Source organism: Miscanthus floridulus, chromosome 7, assembly GCF_019320115.1.
Source record: "Miscanthus floridulus cultivar M001 chromosome 7, ASM1932011v1, whole genome shotgun sequence".
Lineage (NCBI taxonomy): Eukaryota > Viridiplantae > Streptophyta > Magnoliopsida > Poales > Poaceae > Miscanthus > Miscanthus floridulus.
Window position 1 is genome coordinate 112,693,042 of NC_089586.1, and position 16,668 is coordinate 112,709,709.

The 16,668-nt window shown below is 46.5% G+C and overlaps 1 protein-coding gene across 1 annotated transcript; it reads left to right on the plus strand.

Annotated features, from left to right (window-relative positions):
- Positions 1–1,249: 1,249 nt before the first annotated feature.
- LOC136464302 (putative transcription factor bHLH086) lies at positions 1,250–2,431 on the plus strand. Its single transcript, XM_066463266.1, has 4 exons — positions 1,250–1,762; positions 1,856–1,972; positions 2,080–2,211; positions 2,312–2,431. Exons 1-4 carry the CDS (start codon positions 1,250–1,252, stop codon positions 2,429–2,431), a joined length of 882 nt encoding a protein of 293 aa, XP_066319363.1.
- Positions 2,432–16,668: the final 14,237 nt, after the last annotated feature.

Sequence of the window (16,668 nt, forward strand, 5' to 3'; positions counted from 1 at the left end):
AAAAAATATGTATTTTTGGAACATAATTTTTATTTATATGATTTTTTATAAAATATTGATTTCTTTAGGAATTATAATTTATCCCTTAATGTATGTGCCAGGAAGTTTCTTCTGAAGGGGGCTACTCCCCGAAAATGCCCCGCCCCTTGTTCGTTTGTTGTTGGGGATTCATTGCTCGTTCTGTGGTTATTAGTCACGTAGCCAGCTTAATTTCTAGAATAGACCTGCGGGCGGGAGAGCTTTGTATGTTCAATCTGCTCGCAACACCCTCTCCTCCGGCGAACATGCGATCGCAGTCTATAACTGAATGCTCAACTGAGGTCGTGTACAACAACCTTATTTTTGTTTTGAGGGGAACAACAACCTTAATTAACCACACAAGCCTGGGCTGGGCCTAGCCCATACCTAAGAGGCAAATGGTTTTATAAAATGATTATGATTAATCATAGAAACATATCGTGAGAGAATGTAAATTAGAAATGTTTACGCACCCTCTATATGAGTACTACTGAAGTCGGATGTAAGAGAGGCTAGAAACGATGTCATGTGCGAATTAAACCAACACTTCTTTTAACGCAAAACCAACACAGAGTCAGATGGAGATCGATCATATTCGATCAACTTGACTGTGAAATGTGCATGCGCTTGCCCTATAGCAAGCCATGATCGATCGAGGAGATTGATCGAGCTCACACTCAACACGTCGACGTGCATGCACGCCTGTATAGCTACTCTTGACTCGCATTAAGGGAGCTTCTAGTTGCTCTCAGATCAGAGAAGGCAAGGGGAACACTATCAACGGCATTTAATGACACGCATGGATGCTGCATTAATTGTACTTAAAAATAGAGCAGTGGAGCATCGTGTTTCTAATCTTACAGACAAGCTAAGAACAGGCAGCTGAAGAACAGCAGGGAATTGCCCCCGGCGTCAGCCAGGAATTAACAGTATCCGAAGCACATTGTCCCTCTATTTAATCCGAGTTAAGCACTTAACAGTATCCCTAATCTAACTTCCTCGCGCATTTAATGCAGCTGTGCAAATCCTGCTTGGCCCCATGTGCACTGCGTCACCAGTCGCGTATATAAGCCACACACCATGGCGCCGACCGAACACACACTCCTCCAGAACGAACACACGAGCCGTCTGTTGGCGCGCAGGGGAGTACACAGCTCGTAGTGCAGAGTAGCCACTCTCTTCGTCTCCAACTAAGTAACTAGCAGAGGTCATCGATCGTGATCGATCGATCATGGCGTTGGTGAGGAAGCACGGTGGGTACGGAGGCTTCGACAGCGCCGAGGCGGCGGCCTTCGACGCGCTCGGCTACGGCTACGGCCACGGCGCGCTGCTGGGCTTTGACGCGTCGGCGGCGCTGTTCGGGGAAGGGGCATCCGCTTATGCGTCGGATGCCGGGGACGCCTGGACGGGCACCGGGGCGTCGACCGTTCTGGCGTTCAACGGCACCACGCCAGCAGCGGCGGCGGCTGTGGTTGAGGAGGAGGAGGAGGAGAGCGACGCGTGGATCGACGCCATGGACCAGAGCTACGGCGCCGCCGCGGCGCCAGAGGCGCCCCACGCGCTGACGGCCTCCGTGGGTTTCGACGCCTCCACAGGGTGCTTCACCCTGACGGAGGGGGCGTCGTCGTCCGGCGGAGCGGGGCGCCCGTTCGGGCTGCTGTTCCCGAGCGCGTCGTCGGGCGGGGGCGGCACGCCCGAGCGCACGACGGCGCCGGTGCGCGCCCCGCAGAAACGGACCTACGTGGTACGTGCCGTGCCAACACAATTCTGTCTGTTTCGGTCTGGAGTCTGGACTGCGCATGTCGACTCACCCAGAATTTGTAACGATTGCGTGCAGAGTGCGGAGCCGCAGGCCGTGAGCCCCAAGAAGCACTGCGGCGCGGGCAGGAAGGCGAGCAAGGCCAAGTCGGCGTCCACAACCCCAACCAAGGACCCCCAGAGCCTCGCGGCCAAGGTAAGTTTTGTTTGGTGATCGAAATTCAAGTTCTTCTCCCCCGGTCCATCGAGGCGCTTCAGTTCTTTGCATTCTGTTCCGGTGATCTGAGACCGTTCTTGCTGCAGAATCGGCGTGAGCGGATCAGCGAGCGGCTGCGGACGCTGCAGGAGCTGGTGCCCAACGGCACCAAGGTCGACCTGGTCACCATGCTCGAGAAGGCCATCAGCTACGTCAAGTTCCTCGAGTTGCAAGTCAAGGTACCACATCCACATGGATGCATACTGTATGAGCAATTTAGAGGGCGCATGGAAGTGTGGTAACTAACTAGTGCTACTTGTATTGATTGACCAATTGCAGGTTCTTGCAACAGACGAATTCTGGCCGGCGCAGGGAGGGAAGGCGCCGGAGATCTCCCAAGTGAGGGAGGCGCTCGACGCCATCTTGTCGTCGGCGTCTCAGAGGGAGCAGCTGAATTAGCTACAAGAGAACACATAGCTCTGGATCAAACGCATAATGACTCGAAAGAATTTTCTAGAATAACGAGCACCTCGTTCGAAGATAAATAAGGAGGCATTAGCAACTGATCATTAGCATTATACTACCTATTTTTAGGGGAAACATACTAGCATGAACTTCATGTGTACAAGAGGCGCTTAACATTCAGTGAATCATACCTCTGTGTTCTCACCCTTCCTCTATGTCGTTATACAATGCCAACATGTGCCATAGTTTTTGTGCCAAATCTGTCCGGAAATTTGTATCACATTTCTTCCTGTTGATACCAAAAAATGTACCACCATCGAGATTGAGCAATGCTAATAAGTTCCTGGCATCAAAGAGGTTTGATGACCGGTAACTCGTCACGGGATTACCCGGGATGATGGTTGGTGGGCTTCGACATATGCAGAACTCGACGGTGAACGCGGAGACAACGATTTATACTGGTTCGGTCCGCCGGAATAGCGTCCCTACATCCAGTGTGGGTGGAAAATATATTGCGCCCTGCGCTTGGGGTTTAGACCATGAGGTCTGTTCCTCTCGTGTTATGTCGATCTAGGGAGCCATGCCCTCCTTTATATAGCCCAGGAGGCGGGTCTCCTAGTCGCTTACAATGTAAGAGTCCCAGTAGTATTACAGGATAGCAATGTTACTAGAATTACATGTAGAAAATTCCTAATCAGACTAGATCTTCTTCCTTCCTTGCGGGGGACCCGGGGACTATGTCCCACAAGCCCCGAGCACTGTATGGTTGAACTTTGGAAGCTTTCTTGTTCCTCCAGGTCTTGCCGAGTAGAAACAATCGTTGTTCAAGTGCTTTCTTGAGTGAAACTATGTAGTGCTTCTTGAAATCTTCGAGTGGTGTGCACTTTTTAGAAAAGTGCACTCACTGAGTGTAGTCCCCGAGCCTCTTGCTATTTGGAATAAAGAGTTTGAGGGTCTTGTCTGCAATTTCTTTTCGAAGAAATTTGAATGCATCATCTGAGGATATATATCCCGTTGCCCCAAGCCTACAATCCAACTACACGATAGTTGATTATAGGATCTTGTAGATGTCCTCATGGGTGCAGCCGAGTAATCTCCCGAAGACAATGATCAACGACCGCTTGTCGCCGAGTGGTTGAGAGCTTGTAAATTTGGTCTTCCATCCTTGAATTCGAGCGTCCGAGCATAGTCGGAGCGATACCGACTAAGCCGAGACAATGGCTGAGCCCCCGAGCTTAGTGCCGACTAAGTCGTGGAGGCACAGAAGCCTAATCGGAGTGGCAGAATGTCGATGTTTGACCACCGATAGCCTGCCACGGGGGTCCCCGGGGCAGTATGTTCGGGCTTCAGCGTATGCGGAACTCGACGATTAACGTAAGAGACAGTCGATTTATCCTGGTTCGTACCCTCGATCTTTGATCGAGTAATAGCCCTACGTCCAGTCGGCATTAGCCTTTGCGTTGGATTGATTGTAAAGTGTTGTGTTGTAAAAGTCCCCCGTCCCTAGGATCCCTGCCCTCCTTTATATAGTCAGGAGGTCAGAATCCTAGTTGGCTTACAATGAGAGTTCCTAGTAGGATTACAGAATAATAATACTACTAAGATTACAGGGGAAGAATCCTAGTTAGACTAGGTCTTCTCCCTTCCTTGCGGGGTATCCCGTGGGTCCAATACCGACAAGCCCCTGAGCACTTCATGGTTGAGTTCTGGAAGCCTCGTCTTGTTCCTTCAAGTCTTGTCGAGCAGGAACAAGCGTCGTTCGAGTGCTTTCTTGAGCGAAACCGTGTAGCGCTTTGTGAGATCTTCGCGTGGTGTGTACCTTTTTGAAGAAAAAAGTACTCCCATTTGGATGTAGCCCCTGAGCCTCTTGCTGTTTGACACAAAGAGCTTCAGGGTCTTTCCTTGAAATCGCCGTGATTCTTCGTCGAAGGGCTCCCGATCATATACCCGGGTTCTTTGTCGAAAAAGAGCTCGTATATAGCTATGTCCGGGTTCTTTATATCGTGTGGCTTTGAAGTCGTCTGTCTTGAAGAAGTCTTCTGAGTGATGTGTGCTTTTTTGAAGAGAAAAGTGCACTCACTAAGTGTAGCCCCCGAGCCTCTTGCTATTTGGAAAAAAAGTTGAAGAGTCTTGAATCTTATGTTGTTTGAAAAATTGTTGTCTTGAAGTAGTCCTCTTGTGACGTGCGCTTTTTTTGAAGGAAAAAGTGCACTCACTGAGTGTAGCCCCCGAGCCTCTTGCTATTTGGAACAAAAAGTTGGAGGGTCTTGAATCTGAGTTGTTATTCTTTATTCTCCTGATGTCCCGGTTGTTGATGAGATTTCCAAGTTCTTTCTGTAAGGACCGGGTTGTTGCGCTCCTTGTGAGGTAACCCTTCTTTGCTTTATTGTTGATGAGTTCTTTTTGTGGTAATATGATAACTCCGCTATGGTGCTGGATGGATAAGTCTGAAATCTGCTCGTTGAACTGTACCGTTGTGTGGATTTGAGCCGTCCATCATTTTAGCTGCGTCGGTAAATGGACCGTTGCGTCCTCATGCCATGTTAAAACAGGCCTGGTGGGCCACGTTTTTACCAGTGTAAAATCTATTTAAAGGTCTTTGTCTTCCTTTTCTTTGGTACCCTGCCTTTGCCTTGAAACCCTAGCCTTCGAAATTCCACCGCCGCCATTGCTGCCATCGTCTGAGCCCTTCCATCTTAGCCTTCTTCATTCTTAGTGCCCCATTGCCTTTGCTAGTATATGGGTAGGAAGAAGTTGGCGAGTAAGTCCCAGGCGACCTTCGTCGACGAGGAAGCATCGCTCTCCGTCATCGAAAATCAAGAATTCATGGCGATGAGGGCCGCTCAAAAGATCTGGCCGGCTCCAACAACAACTGAAGACCAGCTTCACGAGCTCATCAACGATGGCCTAATTCAGAGCAAGGGTATTGCTGATTGGAGAGCTCCAGGCGAGCATCGGGTCCCTACTCTAAGTCCTGGTGAGATCATTATTTTTGTCTCCTTTATCCGTGCCGGTCTCTGCCTTCCCGCTTCTGCCTTCCTTCACCGATTTCTTAACTATTTTGGGATTAGCCTGAACCACCTTGCTCCCAACACTATTCTTCACCTTTCCATTTTCGTTCATCTTTGTGAAACCTTCCTTGGAATTCCTCCATCTCTTTCCCTCTTTCGCTACTTTTTTCGCCTGAAGCCCCAACCCCGCCGCAATGACACCAATGTTCTTGGTGGTTGTGGGATCTAGTTTCGCCAGGGTCTTAAGAGCAAGTTCTTTGACTATGACCTAGTTGATTCTATAAGGGATTGGCATGCTGACTGGTTTTATGCTACCAACTTGATTCCTCCCCTTTCCGTTCACTCCGGATCTGGTCCTTGGTTAATGACCGATGGGAAAAGAACCCTGTGATGACTGCCGAGCTCCAGATGATCAAGCCTTTTCTCGAGAGGATTTGCACTCTGAAATAGCAGGGCTTGACCGGCTTTGGTATTATTTCAAGTTTTCTTTGCCACCGAGTTCAACCTTTGAAGGAGCGCGAACATTACGGTTTCGAGTACTCTGGGGTGGAGGACCCTTCTCGTATGGTCCCCGCCCTTGAGTTGACCGATGAGGAGGTGCTCGAGCGTCTTTAGAAGATGCTGAAAGGAGTAAGCGTCATCCTGCTTGCTGTCCTTGAGTACAGTGCTAGCAACCCGCCTTCTGCTGTGAGTTGTTCTTTTCTTACGCGGGTACTTTTGAATGTCTTTTGTCGTATCCACTTTTTGCTTAATCTTCCTTGTCTTGTTGTTTTACTCTTTTATAGGAATTGGGGCATAATTTCGCTAATCCAATTCCCCTTGATGATCTCCCTACAAATGTGGAGGCTAGGGGTAGTCTTGCTGGGGCTTCCTTGACCAGTAAGTTTCAAACAACCATGATGCTTCCTGGTGTTTCTTCTGCATTTTCTGACGTATATGAAGAGTATGTTCCTCGTCTAGTTCCTCGAGCTCGTCGTACTTTCAGAAAGAGGGGGCGAGCGGATAGTTCTTCTTCTGCTCCATCTGCTGCCAAGAAGTCTTACCAGTCGAGTACTCATCTAGGTACTCCAGTTGTAGCTAGCATGCTCTTAGGTGAGCATATTAATACGCTCTGTCCTTTTGTTGCTTGTTTTTTATCTTTGACCGAGTACTTTTGTCCTTTTTTAGCTAGAGCTATGGTGGCCTTGGTCGAGAGTGAGGAAGAAGAGGATGATGATGATGCCCTCGTTACTCGTCAGTGAGTTCTTTTCTTGTTTTCCTGTTGTTGAAACCCTCTTCTTGTTTTGACTTTGGTCTTGTTCTCTTGTAGTAGGCGGTCATCTGGTTCGAGTTCTTTTGGGGCTCCAGCACCTGCCGCGCCGCTCCTGTCACAGGGTGGTTTGAGTTCTTCTGGGGTTCCAGTACCTGCCGCGCCGCTCCTGTCGCAGGGTGGCGGTGATGTTTTTGCCGCTATGGTTCCCCCTGCGAGGTCTTCTTTTGGTTTTATGAAGAAGAAGATAGCTAAGTGAGTGAATTCTGGTTTTATTTCTTTGCTTCTCTTCCCCTTTTTTCTTATTCTTATCGGCGAGTTTCCTTATCAACTTTCAGGCCTTCGTCTTCTCTGAACCCTCAGTCGACTTCTTGTCAGCCCTCTGGTGCACCCTTGCGTACTGAGTCTTAGGACTCAGATTGCACGGTCGTCGAGGTGGCTGTGAGGGGGACAGAGTCCGCAGCTGCTGATTTGCCGGCTCCCGAGGTGACCGTGGCCATGGCGGTGGGTTCATCTGAGGGATTAGCTGTGGCTTCCCAGGAGATTGCCCTGGTCATGCCTTCTTTGCCTTGGTCGGCTTCTCCTCCTCTTCTTGCTTCTGATGGTCCGCCTTTTGCTGATGACGTGGTGCAGTAGTTTGATGCCACTCATCGATTGTCGGAGCTAACTGCCGCATAGGGAAGCTTGTCGACCCTTGCGACTTCTTTTGGGGAAAGGCTCTAGGTAAGTTTTTCTACAGTTCTTTCTTTGGATGTTTGTTTTTCTTCTGTCCTTATGTCTTGTTTTTCTTTCTCTCTTTTTGCTCAGTCTTTTTCTCATGATCATACCGGCTTCTTTTTCTCGTCTAAAAACGAGAAAAAGTTGTCTTCTGAGGTGAGTACCCTGAAGGCAGAGCTTGACATCTATCGGGCCAAGTTGGAGACTGAGCGTCAGACACATCAGAATGAGGAGAAGGCTCTCCGTGCCTGGGTAGTTGAGGCAGAACAATAGAGGGATGCAGCTGCCCTGGAGGCCTCAAAAAATATGGAGGCCATGAAGAAAGAGTGTCATGGTATCGCGAGTTCTTTTTTGTTTCCCTTTGTATTCAGATTTGTTTTTCTACTGACTTGTCTTTTGTTGCTTGGTCTAGCTCTCTGAGTTGAAAAGCAGAAACTCTCGGAGGGTATCGAGGAGATGAAGACACTCGTTCGAACTAGCCACAATAAGGCTGAGAAGGTAATTACTCAAGCTAAAGAAGAACTCACGCTTGCTAAATTGATTAGGCGTGGAGCTGATAGGGATCTTGTGTAGGCCCAAAAGACTGTCGAGGACTTGACTGGCAAGTTGGCAACGGCTACTGAAAACTAGAAAGCTTTGTGGAAGTCTTTTCGGTCAGTAGCCGACCTTCTTCGGACTTTAGCAGACGATGGTCATTCTTGGGCTCAACTCATTCCCTGAGTGCCGACCCATTTCTAGGAGTTCGTGAAGCGGTGTGCCCATCTTTGTACCAGAAATGTTCTCGCCTAGGTCTGGGTTCTTTCTCTGGACTTTCCTTTGTCCAAGGTTGCTGATGAAGCCAAGAGCCAAGAGTACCTGGATGCTGTTGAGAGGTTGGAGCCTGAGGTCGATGACTTAGCTAGGAAGATTGTAGATAATCTTAACATTGATGTTTCTTCTCCTGATGACAATGCCTGATGTAATCGACCTTTGTATTCTAGCTTCTATAACAAAATACTATACTTGAAAACTGAATGGAGAATCTTTATTTTTTGTTGATGTCTTCTTTGTCTATATTTCTTTGTCTCATAAACAACCTGGCTTAGGTAAATCATTGTCTTGACAGACTTCCTTGATTTGTCGAGTGCTTGTCTAGCTTTCGTCTATGACTTGTAAACAACTCGGTATATGTAGATCGATGTCTTGACAGACTTTGTGTTCTTGTTAGTACTAAAAAGACTTAGGACATCTCCAGCTTCTTCTTTTTGGCTTAACTCGGAGTTTGGTCATCATCTGGTCCTATCTCTGGTTACAAAAACATCCTAGGATCAACAAGCCCTCGAGCACTTCGTGGTAGAGCTCTGGAGGCCTCGTCTTGCTTTCTTCAAGTCTTGTTGAGCAGGAACAAGCGTTGTCCGAGTGCTTTCTTGAGCAAAACCATGTAGCGCTTCTTTGGGATCTTTTGAGTGCCGCCCTCGAGCCTCTTGCTATTTGGAACAAGGAGCTGGAGGGTCTTTGTCTTGAAATTGCTCTGATTTATGCTTAGGCTTAGTTTTAGTTGTTTTGCTTTTTGGTTCGGGTGTTAGCTTATTGGCTACCCTCATCGGCGGGCTCAAGTGTCTTTTCAGCTCTTTTGCTCTCGGTCGGTATGCTCAGACGTCTTTTTAGCCATTTTGCTTTTTGGTTTGGGTGTTAGCTTATTAGCTACCCTCATCGGTGGGCTCAAGCATGTTTTTAGCTCTTTTGCTCTTGGCCGGTATGCTCAGGCGTCTTTTCAGCCATTTTGCTTTTTTGGTTCGGGTGTTAGCTTATTAGCTACCCTCATCGGCGGGCTCAAGCATGTTTTTAGCTCTTTTGCTCTTGGCTGGTATGCTCAGGCATCTTTTCAGACATTTTGCTTTTTGGTTCGGGTGTTAGCTTATTAGCTACCCTCATCGGCGGGCTCAAGCATCTTTTTAGCTCTTTTGCTCTCGGTCGGTATGCTCAGGCGTCTTTTCAGCCATTTTGCTTTTTGGTGCTCATTGGAAACAACTCGAGGAAAGCCATAATAAGACATATGTTTGTCCAGAAAGAACCATCTTTATTGATCATGAATATTGATAGGTCATAATAGTACATATGTTGTTGATGAGCGCTATCTTTATTGATCATGAACATTGATCTCTTGTGGCTTGTATATATATTTTCCCTCGAGTTGTTTTCATGCGTAGAATCTTCGTAGCTGGCTGATGTGCCATGTATTGTTGACTTCTTTTCCGTCTTCAGTTATCAACTTGTATGTGCCCGGTCCGATGACTTTTGTGACAATAAGAGGACCTTCCCATGGACTGAATAGTTTATGACGTCCGTTAGTTTTTTGTATTCTTCTTAGTACTAGGTCTCCGACTTGTAGTGATTGTTGCTGGGTATTCTTGTTGTAGTGGCATCTTAATCCTTGGAGGTATCTTGCTGATTGAAGGGTAGCGTTTACTCTAACTTCTTTTATACTATCGAGTTCTAACCTTCAGGTGTGTTCTGCTTCTCCTTCTTCATATTGTTCTATCCTTGGTGACGTCCAGATCAAATCAGCAGGTAGTATGGCTTTTGATCCGTAAACCAGGAAGAAAGGTGAGTATCCGGTGGCTCTGCTTATTTGAGTTCGTAGCCCCCATATGACCTTGGGTAATTCTTCAATCCATTTTGATCCATAGTTCACTAGTTCTTCTACAATCTTGGTTTTAATCTGGCTAGTATGAGTCCATTAGCTCTTTCTACCTGTTCGTTGGCCTCTGGATGTGCGACTGATGCGTAGTCTATTCTAAAGCCATAGTCCTGTGCCCAACTTTGGAATTCAGTGGCTGTGAAGGGAGAACCCAAATCTGTGATGATTCAATTGGGCATGCCGAAGCGGTGCATAATGTCTTGGATGAACTCGACTGCTTTGGCTGCGCTGTATTTTGTGAGTGGTTTGTATTCAATCCACTTGGTGAACTTGTCAATTGCTACGAAGATGTACTCAAAACCACCTTTTGCTTTCTTGAGAGGTCCTACTTGATCCAGCCCCTAGCAGGAGAAAGGCCAAGCGGGTGGGATGCAGATGAGGTTGTGAGCTGGTACATGAGCTTGTCTTGCGAACATTTGACAACCTTTGTATCTTCTAACGAGTTCTTCTGTGTCTTTCAAAGCGGTTGGCCAGTAGTAACCCACGCGGAATGCTTTACCGACTAGTGTTCTTGAAACGACATGATTTCCACAACAACATGAGTGTATTTTGTCTAGGATCTCTTTGCCTTCTTCAAATGAGACGTATTTTAGGAGTACTCCTGATGATGCGGCTCTTCTGTAGAGCTTGTCTCCTACTAGGACGTAATTCTTGCTTCTGCAAACAACTCGGGTAGCTTCCTCTTTTTATGCTGACAACTTATTCTCTTTGATGGAATCAATAAAAACCTAGGTCCATGAAGTGGTGATTACCAAGATCTAGGTGCTTTTGGCTGGGATTTTAGGGGTTATCTCACTGGGTTGTTTGATAGAGGGAGCTAATAACTCCTCTATGAATACACTGGGTGGGACCTTCACCCTGTCTGATCCAAGCTTGACGAGGATGTCTGCCGCAATATTAGAATCACGCAGGACGTGTAGAATTTCTAATCCTTGAACATGTTTTTCGAGCTTTCGTATTTCAGCATAGTAAGCGCCCATGTTTTCTTTGGTGTAGTCCCAATCTTTGTTGACTTGATTGATTACCACTGCTGAATCACCATAAATGAGTAAACGCTTGATTCCGAGGGTAATTGCCACTCGTAGCCTATGGATGATGGCTTCGTATTCTACTTCATTGTTTGTAGCTTGCCATAATATCTGAAGGACGTACTTGAGTTGTTTTCCGTCTAGAGAAATTAGGAGGACGCCTGCACTGGCTCCGCCTAGCTTGAGTGATCCATCAAAGTACATCTTCCAATGATCAAGGATGGTACTTGACATAGGTTGTTGAATTTGTGTCCATTCGACAACAAAATCAGCCAGGGCTTGAGATTTAATTGCCTTCCGTGGGGTGAAATCGATATTGAGAGCACCAAGTTCAACTGCCCACTTTGATATGTGCCCTGTTGCATCTCTGTTGTGCAGGATGTCTCCGAGTGGGAAATCTGTCACCATGGTAATCTTGTGGCTTTCAAAATAGTGGCGAAGCTTGCGTGAAGTGATCAGGAGGGCGTAGAGTAGTTTTTGCACATGCGGGTACTGGATTTTTGATTCTGTCAGTACTTCACTAATGTAGTATATGGGGCGTTGTACTTTATATACATGTCCTTCTTCTTCTCTTTCTATGACAATCGCAGTGCTGATCATAGTAGAAGTTGCTGCAATGTACAACATCATGTCTTCGTATTTCTTTGGAGGTGTGAGAACTAGTGAAGAGGTGAGGTATGCCTTGAGCTTCTTGAAAGCTTCGTTGGCTTCTTCTGTCCACTCGAACTTGTCTGTCTTATTTAGCAATTTAAAGAAAGGTAACCCTTTTTCGCCCAATCTTGATATGAAATGATTGAGGGCCGCCATGCAGCCTGTTAGTTTCTGCACATCTTTGACACTTCGAGGAGGGCCCATCTTTGTTATGGCTCGAATCTGCTTGGCGCTTGCTTTGATTCCGCGATGACTGACCAAGAATCCGAGTAGTTGTCCCGAAGGAACTCTGAATACACACTTGTTTGGGTTTAATTTCCACCTCCATCTTTTCATGTTTTCGAAGGTTTGCTTTAAGTCTTCAATTAGTGTATCTGGGTTCTTTGTCTTTACTACTACGTCATCCATGTATGCTTCTACGTTTTCACCGATCTGATCACCGAGGCACGTCTGGATAGCTCTTTGGTAAGTGGCACTAGCATTTTTGAGTCCAAATGACATGGTTTTGTAGCAGTAGGCACCGAATGGAGTGATAAAAGATGTCTTGCTCTAGTCTTGTTCCTTTAATGCGATCTGGTGATATCCTGAATAGCAATCAAGGAAGGATAATAGGGTAGATCCGGCTGTTGAATCAACTATCTGATCAATGCATGGTAGCCCGAACGAATCTTTCGGGCAGTGTTTGTTAAGATCTGTGTAGTCGACACACATGCGCCACTCGTCTATATTCTTTTTCTATACCAGAACTGGGTTTGCTAGCCAATCTGGATGGAGGATTTCTCTGATGAATCCGGCTGCCATTAGTTTTGTAATTTCTTTTTTAATTGCTGCCTTCTTGTCTGGTGAGAATCGTCATAGTCATTGCTTCATAGGCTTGGAGCCTTCATTGGTATCAATTCTGTGCTCAACCAACTCTCTTGGGACCCCTGGCATGTCGGTCGGCTTCCAAGCAAAGATATCTTTGTTGTCCTGAATAAAGTTGGTGAGTGCGAGTTCCTATTTTGCCGATAGGTGGGCGCTGATGGTTGCCGTCTTGGAGGGATCACCGATGCCTAGGTCGATTTGCTTGACGTCGGCTTCTTTTGGAGGTGCTAGGATGTTGAGTTTTTTAGCCGGTATCACTAGCTCTTCTGAGCTCATTTCTGCTGCAATAGTGGCTATTTCTTTTCTTCCATCAGCGGCCTGTGCCTTTGATGCAATTTGGATTGCCTAAACATCACAGTCAGAAGCGCGCTTCAAATCACTCCGGAGAGAAAGGACACCATTAGGCCCTGGCATTTTAAGCAACGGGTACGGATAATGTGGTATTGCCATGAATTTTGCTAGTGCTGGGCGCCTAAGGATTGCATGATATGATGAATCAAAGTCCGCGACTTCAAACTTGATGAACTCTGTACGATAGTTCGAGGGAGTCCCAAAAGTAATCGGTAGAGTGATTTGTCCAAGTGGCATTGCTGCCTTGCCGGGTACTATGCCATAAAAAGGCGTGCTTGTTGGTGTAATCATCCTGGTGAGTTGTAGTCCCATCTTCCTTAGAGTTTCTAAAAAATGATGTTAAGTTTGGCTCCCCCGTCGATTAGTACTTTCGTGACAGTCATACCGGCAATAGTTGGATCTAGAACCAGTGGGTAATGACCTACGTTTCCTATGCTAGTCCATTGGTCTTCTCTTGAAAATTGGATTGGATACTGTGACCAATTAAGATATCTTGGTGTGGCAGGTTCTGCTGCCATGATGGTTCGTAACGCTAGCTTTTCTTGATGTTTGCTTTTGGAATCTGGAACCCCGGCAAAGATTACTGCTACTGTCCCCCTAGATTTTTGGAATCCCTTGTCTTCATGGTTGTCATCTTCTTTTTTTTGACTGCCTTCTTTGGTATTCTCCTTACTATCTTTCCTTGTGTATCGATCTTTGAAGGTGTAGCAATCTCCGATGGTGTGATTTCCTTTGGGGTGCAAGGGGCAACGCGTGTGTTCAATGTCGTTATATCTTCTGGGCTTGGAAAACTTCCTTGATTTGTCAGTCACTGCTACGGTGTTGTATGGTCCACGTTTTCTTTCCTATTGTCTATTGTTTCGATGATTTTGCCTGTCCGGGTTGTCTCGGTTGTTTCTATCCGGGAATCTTTCTCGTGTCTTTTCCTCTGTAGTAATCATCTTTTCCACTGTTCATCTGAATTCTTCATTGTTTCTTAGATTTTCTTTGCAGAAGTCTTGAAATTGCCACCTAGCCATGATTCCGTGAGAGAAAGCTTCGATTACTTCTCATTGGGTGATGTCATGTACTTGAGCTCTTAGTTCGCCAAATCATCGATAGTAATTTCTGAGTCTTTCACCTTCTTTCTGCTTGAGTCCTTTTAACTCTACGTGGGTGATTAGGTGTGTAATGATACCTATGAAATTTTCATAGAAAGCTCTTTGCAAGTCTTCCCAATTTCTGATTGATCCTGGATTCAATTTGTCAAACCACTGAAGGGGCATGGTTTCTAGGGCCATGGGAAAGAACAAGGTCTTGATGTCATCATCCCCTCTAGCCAATTCAATTCATTGCGAATAAATCCTGAGCCACTGCCTTGGTTCGATCTTGCCATCATACTTGGAGTGGTTGGACGGCTTGAACTTGTGAGGCAGTCATATTGAGGTAAGTCTGTTTGCAAAACAGGGGAATCTATCATGCGTTCTAGCTTCTGTATATTCTGATTTAGCACCCCCTTCTTGCCAACTGTTGTCTTGGTGAGAGTAGTTTTGCGTGGCTATCCGAGTAGGTGCTTTGCTTCTAGCCTTTCTTGGTTGTTCGACTCGGTCGTTTTGACTATGATTTCTTATACTTTCTCTATTATGACTTCCACTTGGTCCAAGTCTCTTGAAAGCAGACTTCCTTTGATTTTGATCTTCCTGCTCATGAGATGTTGACCTATTAGGTAGTCTTGAGCGGGCCCTTCCATCATGCATCCTTAGGACTATTGATCGGAGGAAGTCCTGGAGCTGTTCTTGTTTTTTATTGGGATGTGAAGTCGCCTTGAGTTCTTCTAGTGCTTCTCGGATCTTATCGTAGGGTGTATTCGCTGCTCGTCCTTCTTCGACCTCTCGCTCTGATTTTCTTCTATTGTACTCAGCTAGGTCTGACTCATATTTGATCCAAGTTTCCTTTCGCTGCTTAGCACGGCGTTGACGTCCTTGTTTCATTTTGTTCTTTCTCTCTCTGGCTTGCCTCTGACTCTCAGTCTCACCATCGTGCCCCTGGATAAATGGTGATATGTTGGATTTAGATTCATCTGAAGACCTGCCGTCGGGTGCTTCTGGGGGGACCAATGGTGATCGAGGATGGCGAATCATGAATACTTCTCTAGCATGAGTTGTTCTGTCATCGTCGTTGGTTTCCGTACTGCTAGAGTTGTTGATAACTTCAGTAGAGGCTTCAAGGTCACAGATCGAGTCTCCTTCTTGGTAGGGTAGAGCTATTGTTGTCGCGTTGTTGACTAGTTGAGTGCTGCTATCCTTAGGAACAGAACCTGGCTAGTGGATGATGTAATCTTGAGATGTTATAGTTAAGACGAGACCTTTATGGGCTCCTTTCAGTGGCATTCTAAGCATCGGATTGGTGGATCCTTTGGGCCATGTCTGATAAGACATTGCCATGTTGTGGAGTCCGAACGGAAGAGGACCCGACTTCTTTAAAGTACTCTGAGTGTACTCCGAGTAGTATTCTTGATAGGTTGATATCGTGTTCCGGAGCTTTGTCGGAAAAGAACTCGGTTTTCTAAAAGAACTCAGATAAGACTCCATCTCGGAAGCGGAACCTGAGTTTGAATTGGATGCGTGAAGTTGTGAAATCTGAGTTGGATTTGACATCATGAGCTGCGCGAATCTTCCAGCAAGCTGATCTATCATTGTCGCCGAAATGGAAAAGTCCTGATGATGATCTGAATCTTCGAGGAGACGGCCTTGGAGCTTGCCATCGTCGCCTGCCTCGCAGATCCATGAACCAAAGATGAAGGTTGATCCCTTTGAGAAGATCATGTTGTCAAGGTCCATCGAGCTCTCGGATGCAAAGTCACCGAAAGCCCCTACCAGGCGCGCCAGCTATCGATGTTTGACCACCGATAGCCTACCATGGGGGTCCCCGGGGCAGTATGTTCGGGCTTCAACGTATGCGGAACTTGACGGTTAACGCAAGAGACAGTCGATTTATCCTAGTTCGGACCCTTGATCTTTGATCGAGTAATAGCCCTACGTCCAGTCGGCATTAGCCTTTACGTTGGATTGATTGTAAAGTGTTGTGTTATAAAAGTCCCCTGTCCCTAGGATCCCTGCCCTCCTTTATATAGTCAGGAGGTCAGAATCCTAGTTGGTTTACAATGAGAGTTCCTAGTAGGATTACAGAATAATACTACTACTAAGATTATAGGGGAAGAATCCTAGTTAGACTAGGTCTTCTCCCTTCCTTGCGGGGTATCCTGTGGGTCCCACACTGACACGGACGTAGCCAGCGCGGTGGCCAAGTAAAGTAGCTCTTAGGAGCATACCACACCTAGCGGCGTGGTGGAGATCTAGTCCCCTGCAAGGTAAACATAGAAATATGTTGTGATTAATATCTAGGATATCAAGTCCAGAGTAGATCCCAAGCATGTAAAATAATTGATCGGGAGCGGATCCCAGTATTTCGAAATGCATGTATAATTTTTTCGCGTCTTGCTCTTGCTAGGCTGTGTAAATTTCCCCGAGTAGTTGACCCGTTATGTATAAGCACTTGAATCTCTGGCGTATGATCGTGAGGTTCATGACTGTGACCATGTGAGCTGTGCGAGTAATCAAGCATCACAAATGTGAGTTCTTACTACTCAAGTATTTTTACAACTGTTAAGAGAAAAGGCTAAAGTAGTCAGTGCTGCACGA